Source organism: Phodopus roborovskii, unplaced genomic scaffold (assembly GCF_943737965.1).
Source record: "Phodopus roborovskii unplaced genomic scaffold, PHOROB, whole genome shotgun sequence".
Classification (NCBI taxonomy): Eukaryota; Metazoa; Chordata; class Mammalia; order Rodentia; family Cricetidae; genus Phodopus; species Phodopus roborovskii.
This window is the reverse complement of record NW_026126540.1, coordinates 9,789,118-9,802,362: the sequence shown is the minus strand read 5'-3', so window position 1 is coordinate 9,802,362 and position 13,245 is coordinate 9,789,118. Positions and strand designations below refer to the sequence as shown.

Here is a 13,245-nt window from a genome sequence, read left to right as displayed (position 1 = left end):
TTGATGCTTCTCCAATTTCTTTCTTCAAAGACTTGAAGTCCTTGCCACACAGGTCTTTCAATTGTTTTGCTAGAATTGCCCCAAAGTAATTTATATTATTTGGGGCTAATATGAAAGGTAGTTTTTCCATGGTTTCTTCCTCAGACCACTTGTCATTTATGTTTAAGAGGGCTATTGATTTTTTTAGTTAATCTTGAATTCAGCAACTTCCTTAAAAGTGTTTATCAGCTATAGGAGTTCACTGTAGAATTTTTTGGGTTGCTGATGTTTACTATTATATCATCTGCAAATAAAAATCACATAGCTAAACTCTGATTGGGAGGAGTAAATCAAAGAATTTTTAAAAGGGTGGATACCCCTTAACCTAGAGGCAGGAGGGAAGGCCTAGTCCCTATTTCAAATGACTTGACAAATTTTGATGTCCCCTCTTGGAAGGAATCACCCTACCTGTGGAGTGTGGGGGGGTGGGATGGGTTGGTGGTCAGGGGTCATGGGAGGGTGGGAGAGAGGGAGGGAGTAAAATGAGAAAAAAATTAAAAACAAAAAACATAAAAAGAATTTTTAAATCAAAGCTCAGTCATTCAAAATATTTTGTAATTTTTCAATTTGTAAATAGATTAGAAAACACAGTTGGTGTATTTAGGTGTAGGAAATGAGGTACTGCAAAATGAGAACTTGGCTAGGAATGTGTGATTGAGAAGGCAAGTTGCTCAGATTTCTGCTCTTGCTGTGTTCTCTCTTAAGTCTTAGACTAAGTAGGATCTTCACTTTCTCCCCTAAATTTCACCTTTTTAAATGTCCATCATAGTAGAGATTATTTAATCTAACGACTAGATGAGTATACCAAAAATAGGGTAAAGATGGACAAATATTAACTCTTAGCATTAACAATATCAGTAAGACACCCTTGTCTTTTTCATGGTGAACATGCGAGCTTGCATGATTTATGAGGCCAGTGATCCTATTCATATTTGACTAAGGAATGAACTCTCTTCTCACCTTAACACTCATAAGTCTCTGAATATCATCCAGAATTAAATACATACTCTTGAACTCTGAGAATCCCCAATCATTATGTTTTCCATATGAAGCAGGTTAAATCCATCCTAGATGTTAATTATGTAATAGATGCACAGACATTACATCTCACATTCTTATAGTGTCTTGAAAGTTTTAATAAATACCCCCCAGATGCCTCAGAACTCATTAACATAGTGCCAGATGTGTGAGATAAAACATATACTTGTAAATTACCTTTGTCAACAGCATGGCATGTTTTTTGGACACCATGTGGCTTCTGATACAATGCTGACTTGTATGATGGCTTTGGTCTTCATCTTAAGCAAAACACAGTATGTGATTGAAAAACTCCTTGGGTGATTTGAAATTGATTTAAAACTTTCATTATATTGAAGTATGTTAATCACAATAGTCTTCAAATTATTATTATAGTCAAAATTTCATCATTAATTTTGAATTCTCACCCACTTCAAAAGTAAACATCTTTTTTTATTTTTTAAATATATTTATTTTATATAACCAAGTCCATTTAAATGAAAACAAACATTTATAGACAATATTTAGGAATTTTGACATTGTTCTTTCCAAACTACTTCCTGCTGGTAAAGGGCATTTTCACGGGAATTCTAAGAAGATGCAGAAATCCTGGCTGTAGTCTGTAAGGCTGCTTTGTCCAGCTGTTTTGAATGTAGGATCACCTCATACTCTGTTTCAGGTGGTCTGGCTTGATCAAACCATATTAGTCTGGAAGGAATCCACAGCTTTTCATTTTCTGTGGAAACAAAAATAGAAATCCTTTTCTCCAGTAACTTGTCCTTGAACTTAAATTTTGGAGTCAAAGCAATTTTTTTATTTAATTTATTATTTTACATGTCGATCCCAATTCCCTCTCCCTCCCTCCCCCTTTCCCCTTTCCCCCTTCCTCCTTCCCTCCTTCCCTCATTTTTACCTTCTCTGCCCTCTCACCTGCACTCTAACCACCCTCCCCTCCCATCCCCCCACCCCAATTCCATATGTAGGGGAATGCCATCCAGTTGGGGTCATGTAGATCTGACAGGTCATGTGAAGTAGGGACTAGGGCTTCTCTCCTGTCTCTAGATTAAGGCAGTTATCCCTTCTTGGGGGATGTGTTCCCAAGGACCTTTTGTGCACCAGGGATACATCCTGGCTCCATTGTCTGAGGTCCCTTAGACTGCTCAGTCTTTCTGGCTGAGACCCATATTCAGGGTGGCCTGAGTCAGTCCCATGCTGGCTTCCCAGCTATCAGTCTGGTGGCCCGTTAGCTCCTCCTTTTTCAGGTAAGCTGAAAAGTAAACATCTTGTCTGGATAAATTCTATTTAAGTTTTTCTCTTTTAATTGCATCTTTGATGTTTTGTAGAACTCCACAGGAGCAACTTCAGAGCTTACTACCAAGTATGACCCCACATCCCTCTGAAGGTACTATGGAGGAACAATGGTCTCAAAATGAAAGTGATGCTGATAGTGATGGTCAGTTGAGCTTTAACTAGATCATTTCAGAATTATTGTTTAAATTATATAAACAAGAACTAATTAACACATGCATTTAGCTTTTGTCCATGTATCTTTTTGGTCTAGACTATGAAACTCCATCTCCTTGTATTTACTATAACACCTTGCTTTCACTGAAATAGCTTCATGTAAAAGACAATGTAAAATAATTTATGTTTTGCTTGAGCTGAAGAATTTGCTAGTGTTTCCATCTTTGTGTTGATTCATGGAAGACTGTTCTTTTACTCTTGACAGTATTGTTTCTATACAGCAAATTATCAGGCCTGTTCTTTAGTAATATTGTTTTCCAATTTTACTTCCTAGTTGAAGAGATTAAAGTACAATACCCACCTCTTTTTATGCCAGTAGAAAAAGTGAATATAAAGAGACCTCCACCATCACTAACAATAGTAGAACTGGATAGTGTAAGTATATAATGATCATATAAAGTCTTCAATATAAAAAGTATAAAATAGTGATGTTTTCTTAGCATTATCAGTAAGATTGTATTAAAAATTCATCAGAGAGTTTCCTGATTAGATTCCGGTTTGTTGGTTAATTTAAAGCTATAAGGTTTATTACAGAGAGTAAGTTACCATGGCCACTTTCTTGGAGGCATGTGTTATGGGATGTGAGCAAATATTCTGCTGTGTTAGTTAATAGAGCACAGGTTTTGGTGTCTCTTTAGTTCTTTGTTTTCTCAGGCTTTCACTAAAAGGTCAGTTTCATTACATGGGATCTTATTTAGGTATAAATGTAGTTTCTACAAAATCATTAGTATAATTTGGTGTTAAGGTTAAAGATACTATTTATGGTGTAATAGAATTTTAATAATATTGTCACCATATCCCTAGAAATTACAGTGGAATTAGTGACAGCCAAGTTATCTCAAACCAAATGACTGAGATGTAGTCCAGTCCCTGCATTTTGACTCCCTAGTTACTTATTTGGATGTCTGTTTCAGAAAATTATAAGGATGTAGAGCCCATCTCTTGGTTGTTCTGTGACCGCTTTGCTCAATTAATGCTTTATTTATTCTCTGAGTAAATGGGAGATATTAGTCAAGCGAAACACACACCGCATGCACACACACACACACACACACACACACCATTCATTAAAATTTTGATTCTTTGAATAAGTGGGAGACATAACAGTAAGAAAACCGGAAAAGTGGTAGTCAATAATCTCCTGGGATTGACAGTTATTGCATGTATTACTATTATCGGCCACAAATGTGACAATTGAATAAATTTAGTATCCTCAAGTAAGAACAGTTGATTTTGGTTTCCCTGGAACATGTATGATATAGCTAGAGAGTCACTTGTAGGAAGAACTATTATAACAATTAACTGGCTACTGAATTGTGCATACTAATACTATGTAACATGTAATTTATAAGAGTCATGAAGCAGAACTTGAAGAACCAGGGGATGCCGTGCCTTACAGAGTTCAATTAGCTAATGCAGAGAGTCAAGTAAGGTAAGATTTTTCTCATTAATTTTGGTTATTCTTTAAACAGAAGTCACAAAGGGCAGGGCCACGGTAGAGTGTTTGCCGAACCTAACATACACGAGGTCATAGGATTCTTTTGATTTACAGTATAGCAAAAAGTAATAACAACTAAGATAGAGCCATGAAAATATCAACCATCTTCTAATTGGGAAATTCATAGTGCTGAAATGTTTATTAATGTTAATTTTACTTATGTCATGCAGGATTTTATACATTTTTACATACTTGTAAAATAACAAAGTTGCAATTTTGTCTAACATTTTTATTACTTAATATATTCTTATGAATTTAGTAATTTTTATCATTTGCAGTAGTTTTCCAAGTCAGATATAGTTTATATCAATATTCTTTTCTCTAAAAATCCTATTGGACTGTACTTTCTTCAGAACTCTAAAATAAGAAATTGTATAAATGACCAGGTTCAGGAACCCCTCTAGTATAATACTGTTTCCTAGGTACAGCCTAATATGTAACTGGCAAAAGAATTATAGTAGTTCACATTGTAATTGTTTTGTGCTATTTTGTCATTTCCATGTTAGTAAAGTTAAATATTATCCACTTTCTGTGAAGTCTACAATAACTGATATTTAATCACAAATACTCAATATGACTCAACAGAAGGATGGAGCTCCTGCTATGTACCTCCTCTACTGTTGCTTCATTAAGATCAGCTCTGCCCTTCCCAGTGTATGACAGCAGGTCTGAATCTAAGTGACACCCTGAAACTCCAGGCAGCTCTTTGTCTGAACATAGAGTCTCACATACTGAACAGCAGAGGTGTAGTCAGTAGGGAGGTTTTGACAGGAGACAGCTCTCTGAGTGGCTAATATCTCCTATTGTGTTTCCTTAAGGAAATGATAAATATTTCTGCTTGCTACCTTTAAAAAAAATCCAGTAATTTATTTATTAATTGCCCTGTGTATCTAAGTGTCTATGTACGGTATATGTCTATGTTGGTATATAATTGCATGTGAACATCAGAGAAAAATATGTAAATTCTCTCCTTCTACCATTTAGAATCTGGGGACTGAATGCAAGCTATAAGACTTGGTAACAAGTTTCCTCATACACTGAGTCATCTTACTGCCCCCTATTTTTATTCCTTAATATACGTTATTCCATGTCTTCTTTGACCTCAATGTAAAGGGTTAGATGTAATGAAGGAAACTACCTATTATGGTTTGACATTAGACTTACTGCATTGGTTTGAAGGTACACACAGGATTATACTCTCTTTTTTTGAATCATGAGCGTCTAAGATGACATTTTGATTAAATATAATCTTAAGTAATATGATTATAAGTTTCCATAAAAGTCAGGTTTTGCTTAGACTATAGTGAATGTGACAGTACAGCTGTATATATAGATAGTATCCATTGTTGGCAAGTATAATGTAGTACTCTGTACTGCTTTTAACTTTAACCACTAAATGGGGCACAGCTGTATTCATGACATGCTGTGATTGTAATTCTACCAAACTTCAATATTATTGAAAGATGCTTTAAATCAAATATTATCAATATATTATTAAGTAGAAAATTTCTATTAAAATTTTGTAAATAATGACATATATTTCTTGTACATATTAAAGTTTAGCTTATATTGTGTAGAATTGGCCTACAGAAAATCTAAAACCAGTATTATATTATAATCTTATGCAATAATTAACCAGAATGTTCAGAGACTATTTCTTTCATATAGTTCTTTGTGTTTGTTCCTAAACATGAAAGTTCTACATTTCCCGATTATCAGAATTGTTTCCCACGTGAAAATAGCATCCATCAACATCTTGTTTTCAATAAGGGAAAATCAGACCTCTTAAGTCTTTGTTTGAGAACTCACTCTACATACCACAAAGATGAATTAAAAGGTAACATTGTATTTTTGCTTACTATATCTTAATAATGAATGTTGGTAATTTAGAAAGAACAATAGATCTATATAGTGGCCCAGGGACATTTTGCTTATTATTCTGAGCATGAAAAATCCAGAAAATTGGTACTTAAAATAAAATTTATTGAGAACATATATAATTATCCTTTTAATCAATAGATAACAATGCTGTATTTACAAGCAAATAATATCAATGTGGGGCTCTATAAAATTTATTAGCGGTAAATTAGCATTTTAAAGTTTATATAGAGGAAGTTTTCATGATGAAAAGTCTGGTTAGTGTCTCAGTGCCTTGAAAGTATGATCAGTAGCTCATTGCCTCCACATACAATTAAGTAGCTTGTTATAATTACATATGACGTGAAATTTATATGAGATAAATTCTATGCCCAACAAATCACTCAGTTTTTATTTCTGGGAGATCATTCCTTTTAGCTCTTTTTAACTTCATAGATCTGAATGCTGTATAGAAAATTTTGAAATTTCCTGGTCTAAAATTTAAGGTCATTATCTAACAGACACTGAAGTACCCTGACCTGATCGTCAGATTCAATTTTCATATCTGCCCCTCAAACTGTATCACCTTGAAATGCCATCATCTTTTCCTGACTTTCCTTTACTAATCTACAATTCAGTTACTGAATGATTTTTAATCTTCTTTTTAAACACTATATTTTTTAAAGCTAAAATTGTCAGGAATCCAGGTGGTGTATTTCCAAAGAATTTGAGTGGTTCCTGGGAGCATTGTTTAAAATATAATCAATTTACAGCTGAGGATAACCTGAGTGGCTAGCAGAATGGGAAGAACTAGCTGCTTCCTGCCAGTTCTACCTTTCCCAACATTTTTCAACTGGCTTGGCCCATATGAACTACATAAATGCATTGCAATTTGGTGCCTTGGACCCATGTTTGGTTGTTTTTATCTTACTAAGATAGAGCCACCTTTCATTTGTGTTTGAGAAAACTGTGAACATAAGTATGTGTGTATTACTTCAAAGATATTTGAACATGTTTATTGCTTAGAGATGCTTTTGGTCTACATCAGAGCTTAGCAGAATTCAAAGTTTGGTAGAAATTACACAGCACTCTAGTATTTGTACTCTCATATACAGTTTCTCCTTATCAACATTCCACACCAAAAGACTCTATTGATATTAGTAATAAATATTATTCCCCTATATGAATGAACTTCAATTTATTTAGTTTTCCAATTAACTATGGAAGAACAGTCTGTTACCATTATTTGGCAATTATGAATATAACATCTACTAGAACTGATGTGCGAGTTATCTGTCTGTTACTGAGATAAAATATGTTTGCTGAAACATGGTTGGAAATACAAGGTTCATTTTATAATACAGTTACAGAAAATATGCAGTCCATTGTGTCAAAAAAAAAAAAAAAAAAAAAAAAAAAACATGACAGCAGGATCCCTAGCAGTCGGTGATGCAGAATCATCACCTACATACAGGGAACAGAGATGAAAACAAAATATTAGGCCAGAGTATAAAACTTCAAATCCCACCCTTAGCAATGCACTTCCTCCAATAAAGCTCTACCTTCCTCAAGTTTTATAACTTTCCAAATAAGCGAGAGACAGACAAGATATCCAAATGCATGAGCGTATGGATGACAGTTCATATTTAAACCAAAACCTTTCTACCAAAGTAACTGGGACATTTAACATTTCCACAGGAAAAAAAATTTCTTTTGCCCCAGTATTCACTAGTTCTTTCTTGTTTCATTTCCAGCTCCCTAATAATGTCTGGAATTTAGTTATCATCTTTATATGATTTTGTCTGTGTGTGTGTGTGTGTGTGTGTGTGTGTGTGTGTGTGTGTGTGTGTGTGTGTGTGTGATGCTTGGATTTTAAACTAGGTCTTTGTATAAACTAGCAAGCACTCATATAGCCTCTGTGTAATTTTAGTAAGATATTTCTTCACATTCTGCCCATTTTAGTTGTTTGCTTTTCTATTATAGAATTTAAGAGTTCTTTCTATATTTTTGATGATAATGTTTGTCAGGTATATTTTCCCAAATGTTTTTTCTCATTGCCTGACTTCTGTTATTGTACTCCCAACAGTATTTATTACAGAGCATTGTGAAAAGCTTTAGCAGTGGTATCTTTCAGTCTTGCAATACATTATTGAACTTTTCTGTGTACTTTTCAAGGCACAACAGTATCTTTTATCCTAACAAATCAGATATTTTTATATTTGGATCCTTATAAGAATAAGAGATAAGCTAGCATTATTATTGATCTTTTACTGTTTTTGTAACCTTACTGACTTTCTTTTAAGAGCAAATATCTGATCTACACATTTAATGTCTCATAATATTACCTATTTTATTAATTACAGTAGTTTGGAGGGGAATTTCCTTATGCTGTATATATTTGCCAAATTATATAAATATTTGGTAATAAAAAGTAACACTTTGGGGCTATAACTTAGAATTTACACTGGAGAAGTCTTAGTCAAAGTCTCCAAATTTTTTATAATCTATCACCAATAAAAGTACGTGTTTTGAAAATAAAGTAATAGTTGAACATCATAAGCTCTATCCAATACAAATAATGCTTGATATGGTTTATAGTACAACTTGGAAGAAGAATTCTTAAAGTATTTTGAATCCTCAATATATTCTAGTACTTTACTACCCAGCATTCACATTAATCATATTGAAAATGTTAAACTCTTCTACTCCCACAAATGAATTTGTGTTTCAGTTCTCTGAATTGGGCATAAAAAGTGTCTCTCTCAACAAAGGGCCACTTATGCACAATACCCTTGCATTCAGGGACAAGGGAGGAGCACATACAAGGTCTGTTAGCCCCACAATGTTTCAAGGACAAATCTAGAATGTGCAAGTATGTCCAAAATGGTAAGACTAAATCTCAGCCAATTAAATGTATATTTATTATTTATTAAAGATTGCTTGAAGGTCAGAAAAGCAAAGCAAGCCAAACCCTAGTGATCTTACCTCCACTAATGCTCGGAATGAAGGGGTAATTGTGTACTTTGCATCTCCAAACTGCATTGCTCTCCTCAGGAGCCTGACTGCCTAATAGTTACTCTGTTTCTTATTTTTATACCTCTCAATCCTGGGACTAAAGGCATGTGATCCCATGTGTTAAGCTGTTTCTCTTTAGAACTGGATCAATTTTGTATAGCTTGGTGTGGCATTGGACTAACAGAGATCTGTCTGCTTGTCTTTGAGTCCTGAGATTAAAGGTGTGTGCCACCACTGCCTGGCTCTATGACTTGCTTATATGGCTGCTGGGATTAAAGGTGTGTATCCCACTGCCTAACCTCTATGTGTATCCCACTGCCTAATGTCTATGGCTTGTGGCTAATTTTGCTTTCTGAACCTGCAGGCAACATTTAATAAATCATAAAAAATATATCATCATAATTCCCTCTTTTACAATACATACTCCTTCCAGGGTTGTCACCATTTTGTACAGGTGTTGATCCCTGCATGCTGGAATATTAATAAATGCTCTTTGTTCTTGCATACTTTTTGAGTCTGGGATCTTCAACCAGCATTTCCTTCGACCCTTACAGCATAGAGTATTTGATGGGAGCACATGACAAATGCTGTTTTGAGTTCCACTTCATTGTCTGTAGAGTTTGGGCTGTCCACTGACAGTTTTAAACAAGGGTGGTGATAAGTCCAGTGTTCATCCCAGTGAAAACCAATGATCTAAATGAGGACACTCAGAGCAGTCATAACAAGGTGATGACTAATACCATCTTGCTCATTTCATGTTTTGGTACAGCAGGTGTTCTTTTCTCTCTTCCTCTCACTACTGCTGCTTTAAATCTAGTTGACTATCTTTTCTATATCCTTCCACAATTTGGATCAAATAGGTAAAATATTTAAAATTGTAAATAAATTTTGATAAAATGAGTTTTATAAATTAAAATATTTGAACACTGGACTTTTGGTTTGCTAACAATTTAGTCAATTTATTTTTAATGTATTAATATCTTGTTAAATATGTGATTTCAACAGCAGCATCTTCAAATACAGATTTTGGCAATACTATGGAGTCTGATATCTATTCGCATGAATTCAAACAAGTAGGAGAAACCAGCTCTTTGAAACAAAATGTAACAGAAAAAAATAAAGACCCAGGAAACAACCAAAATTCTGGTGATTCCAGCATGCCATTTTGGAGCAAGGTTTCCTTGCCAACTGCAGATTTTGATACATATTTCCTGGAGGAGAATTCATCTCAAGATACCAGCATATCCTTGGAATGCAGCAATCCAAATGAGAGACCAAACTTGGAAGATTCAAAAATTACAAAGTCACCTCTGGTAAATCCTACTATGTATATTAAATTAACAATTTATAAGAATGTTTCTGAGAAAATGATGTTTTGATATAGAATATACTAAAATGTTATTTTATACTGAAATTAAAATGTGTTGTCTTATACTGTGATATCTAAACATGACTCATTTGGAAACAAACATTAGGGGCTTATATAGGACAAATTCTTATAAGATGAATGTCATTTTAACAAGCACTTTTATTTGAAAAATGGTCTTAAAGAACCACCACATACATATATCAAGAATAATGGTACTTTTTCAAATAAAATTCATTTATGTGGTATAGAGTATAATGCAGTCTATAATATATATATATATATATATATGTATATATGTGTGTGTGTATACATTGTATCTGTATATACATATATGTGCATCAATCTATTTATTGTTGGAAGTAATAGCTCAGGTACACAGAAAAAGAATGCTGTCTATGATGTAGGTAAACAACGTCATGAGTTTAGGAATATCACTAAAGAAGAAATTGTGGAGCACAATAGCTCAATCTTGCACTAGTGCCAATTTTAAAGTGTTTTGGAATCTCAATTCATAAAGTAGAAGTCTACTGTAGTTGTGGTGACTATTAATAGTAAATGCCTTGCAAATTAGGTTAGTCAACCCTTTCATAACTCTTAAAATTTATCAAAATTCAGTTTATGCAGCCTAAATAGAAACAATAACCAAAACATGTGGAGGAATGAAACTTGAATTCATATTAATTCTGTTTGGTACAGACTGGAGTTTTTTTTTACACTGTCCTATAAAATTTGTAGTGCCTTTGAAATATGAAATTAGAAATGAAACTTCTTCAAAATCCCATATTCTTAAACATCTCAGATACTGTGTAATTGGTCTGATACTAAGAGAAATAATCAAAGTTGCAACAAGATGAAAGAAACTGATCAGCACAGAATGTCTGGGTCAGGTCAATAGAATATCTGACACAAGAAATGAAACTTTGCAGCTATAATTTTTCAGAGGTCTGTATGAGCCTACCCAATTGGATGTACATTCTTGCCTGCCATTTCCAAACCATATATGCACTAGTGATGATCGTTCCTATTAATGCCTTGATGTATGTGGGGGATGTAAATCCAGGTCTATTTCAGAAGGACATTTCCACAAATTACATTTTCCACATAATGTCTCATTTCAAATGATCTTGTCTTCCTACTGCCCCAATGAAGAAAGAAGATTATGGTGTGCATTTCAACAAAGAGAAAAAAGCAAGAATTCATCTTCCCAATTTACACGCATCAGTGTGAAGGTGATTTGGTACATATATTCATACGGGGGGAGGAATCCTGAACTTAGGAAATTCTAGTTCTATAGGGAGAATCTGACCTTGTCCAGCCTTCTAGAAGCTCAATGGAAAATGGGTCATGGGATCTTTTATGGATGGTGACATTCTGCCATGTTGTGCATTTGTGAATAAAAAAGCCAGCTCTCAGAGCAAAATGGGTGGTGACTTTTGACAGCATCCATGACACCATAAGAGTTTTACAGGTGGTTGAAATCTTAGACTACTCCATTTTCTTTCTCTATTTGTATCCATTTCTCAGCCTCCTTTTTCTCATTAGAAAGGGTCTAGTCTGTAAAGTTGAAAAACTAATTACTAAAAATTGTATACAGATGCATTGGTTCTGCTTACAAATTATGTTTTTATTATTCTATTAAAACAACACACATTTATTAGAGTCATATTTCAATTGTGAAGTTTAATTTTGTTGCCTTTGAATATTTAGTAAGATCTACAGTGACTTCCAGTTACTGTTGACACCCAGACAAAGAATAATTTTGAAGGTTTAGGTGCATTAAATACACTTACAACATAAAATACTCTTAAACTTAAGAATAAGTTTATTATGGTATAAAGCCACGGTGAGCAAAGAACATACATAATTCATGAATAAAAGAAACAAAGCAAAAATCAATGAATCATAGGTCTGGCACTGAAGTAATGAAAATTCAATATTAAGCTAAAGTCAATGTATTTAGAAAGACACAAATGATAATAAAGAAATGTTACAACACTAGAAGTTGTTATTAATATAAAAAGATTATTAGTAAGACACAATTATGGATGAACAGGCTGGGAAAAAGTACAAAAATGTATATAGCGTATTGATAGTGAGATATGGTATAATTCTAAACTGCTATTATATTGATGTATTATTCAAATAATTCAAGACTTTGAAAAGTGGAATAGATTTTCTATAAATGAGACTTATGAAAATTTAGCTTGAATTAATTCAATAACCTAAAGAGACAGATGCCATTTTCTGTGGTTTACTTGTTTCTTCCAAAATTCCTATCTTGTTAACTTAATCCTCAGTGCAAGAAGTATTAAAATTAAGAGGTGCAGTGTACAAATGTTGATCATGTTATGTTTACTTTTCCTTGGGAATGTCTCGAGGCTGTTATTGTGGGAAATAGTTTTGATATTTGACAGGGTTTGTTGTAACAGTAAGTTTGGTGTTCTCTCATTCTTTTTTTTTTTTTTTTAAATGTTTCCTCCATGGGAAGACCAGAAGACACTCAACAGATATGCATCCTAGATCTGTTAGTTGGGTGAACTGGGCAGTCTATGGGGCCTCTGGTAGTGGATCAGTATTTTTTTCTCGTATACAAATGGATTTCGGGAGCACATTCCACATAGAGGGATACTCTCTCAGCCTAGATACATGGGGGAGGGCCTGGACCCTGCTCCAAATGATATGACAAACTTTGAAGACTCCCCAAGGAAGGCCTCACCCTTCCTGGGGAGCAGAAAGGGAATGGGAAGGGGTTGGTGGAGGGAATGGGAGGATGGGAGGGTGTGGGAACTAGGATTTATATGTAAAACAAGCTTGTTTAAAATTTAAATAAAAAATACAAAAAATATTTAGCATGCCATTAACATTCTTCACAAATTGCCTTACATGTGATATTCTATTTTTTAAATACATTTTCTACGTTTTGATT

At 34.0% G+C, this 13,245-nt stretch overlaps 1 protein-coding gene across 1 annotated transcript in view; it reads left to right on the top strand.

The window, feature by feature from the left end:
* The window catches only part of Zbbx (zinc finger B-box domain containing), a 121,384-nt gene that overhangs the window by 72,567 nt on the left and 35,572 nt on the right, over window positions 1-13,245 (top strand). The window contains exons 12-16 of the mRNA XM_051199271.1: window positions 2,400-2,509; window positions 2,855-2,955; window positions 3,933-4,012; window positions 5,776-5,915; window positions 9,956-10,263. Coding sequence (XP_051055228.1) covers window positions 2,400-2,509; window positions 2,855-2,955; window positions 3,933-4,012; window positions 5,776-5,915; window positions 9,956-10,263 — 739 coding nt within the window. The remainder of the gene's footprint in view (window positions 1-2,399; window positions 2,510-2,854; window positions 2,956-3,932; window positions 4,013-5,775; window positions 5,916-9,955; window positions 10,264-13,245) is intronic.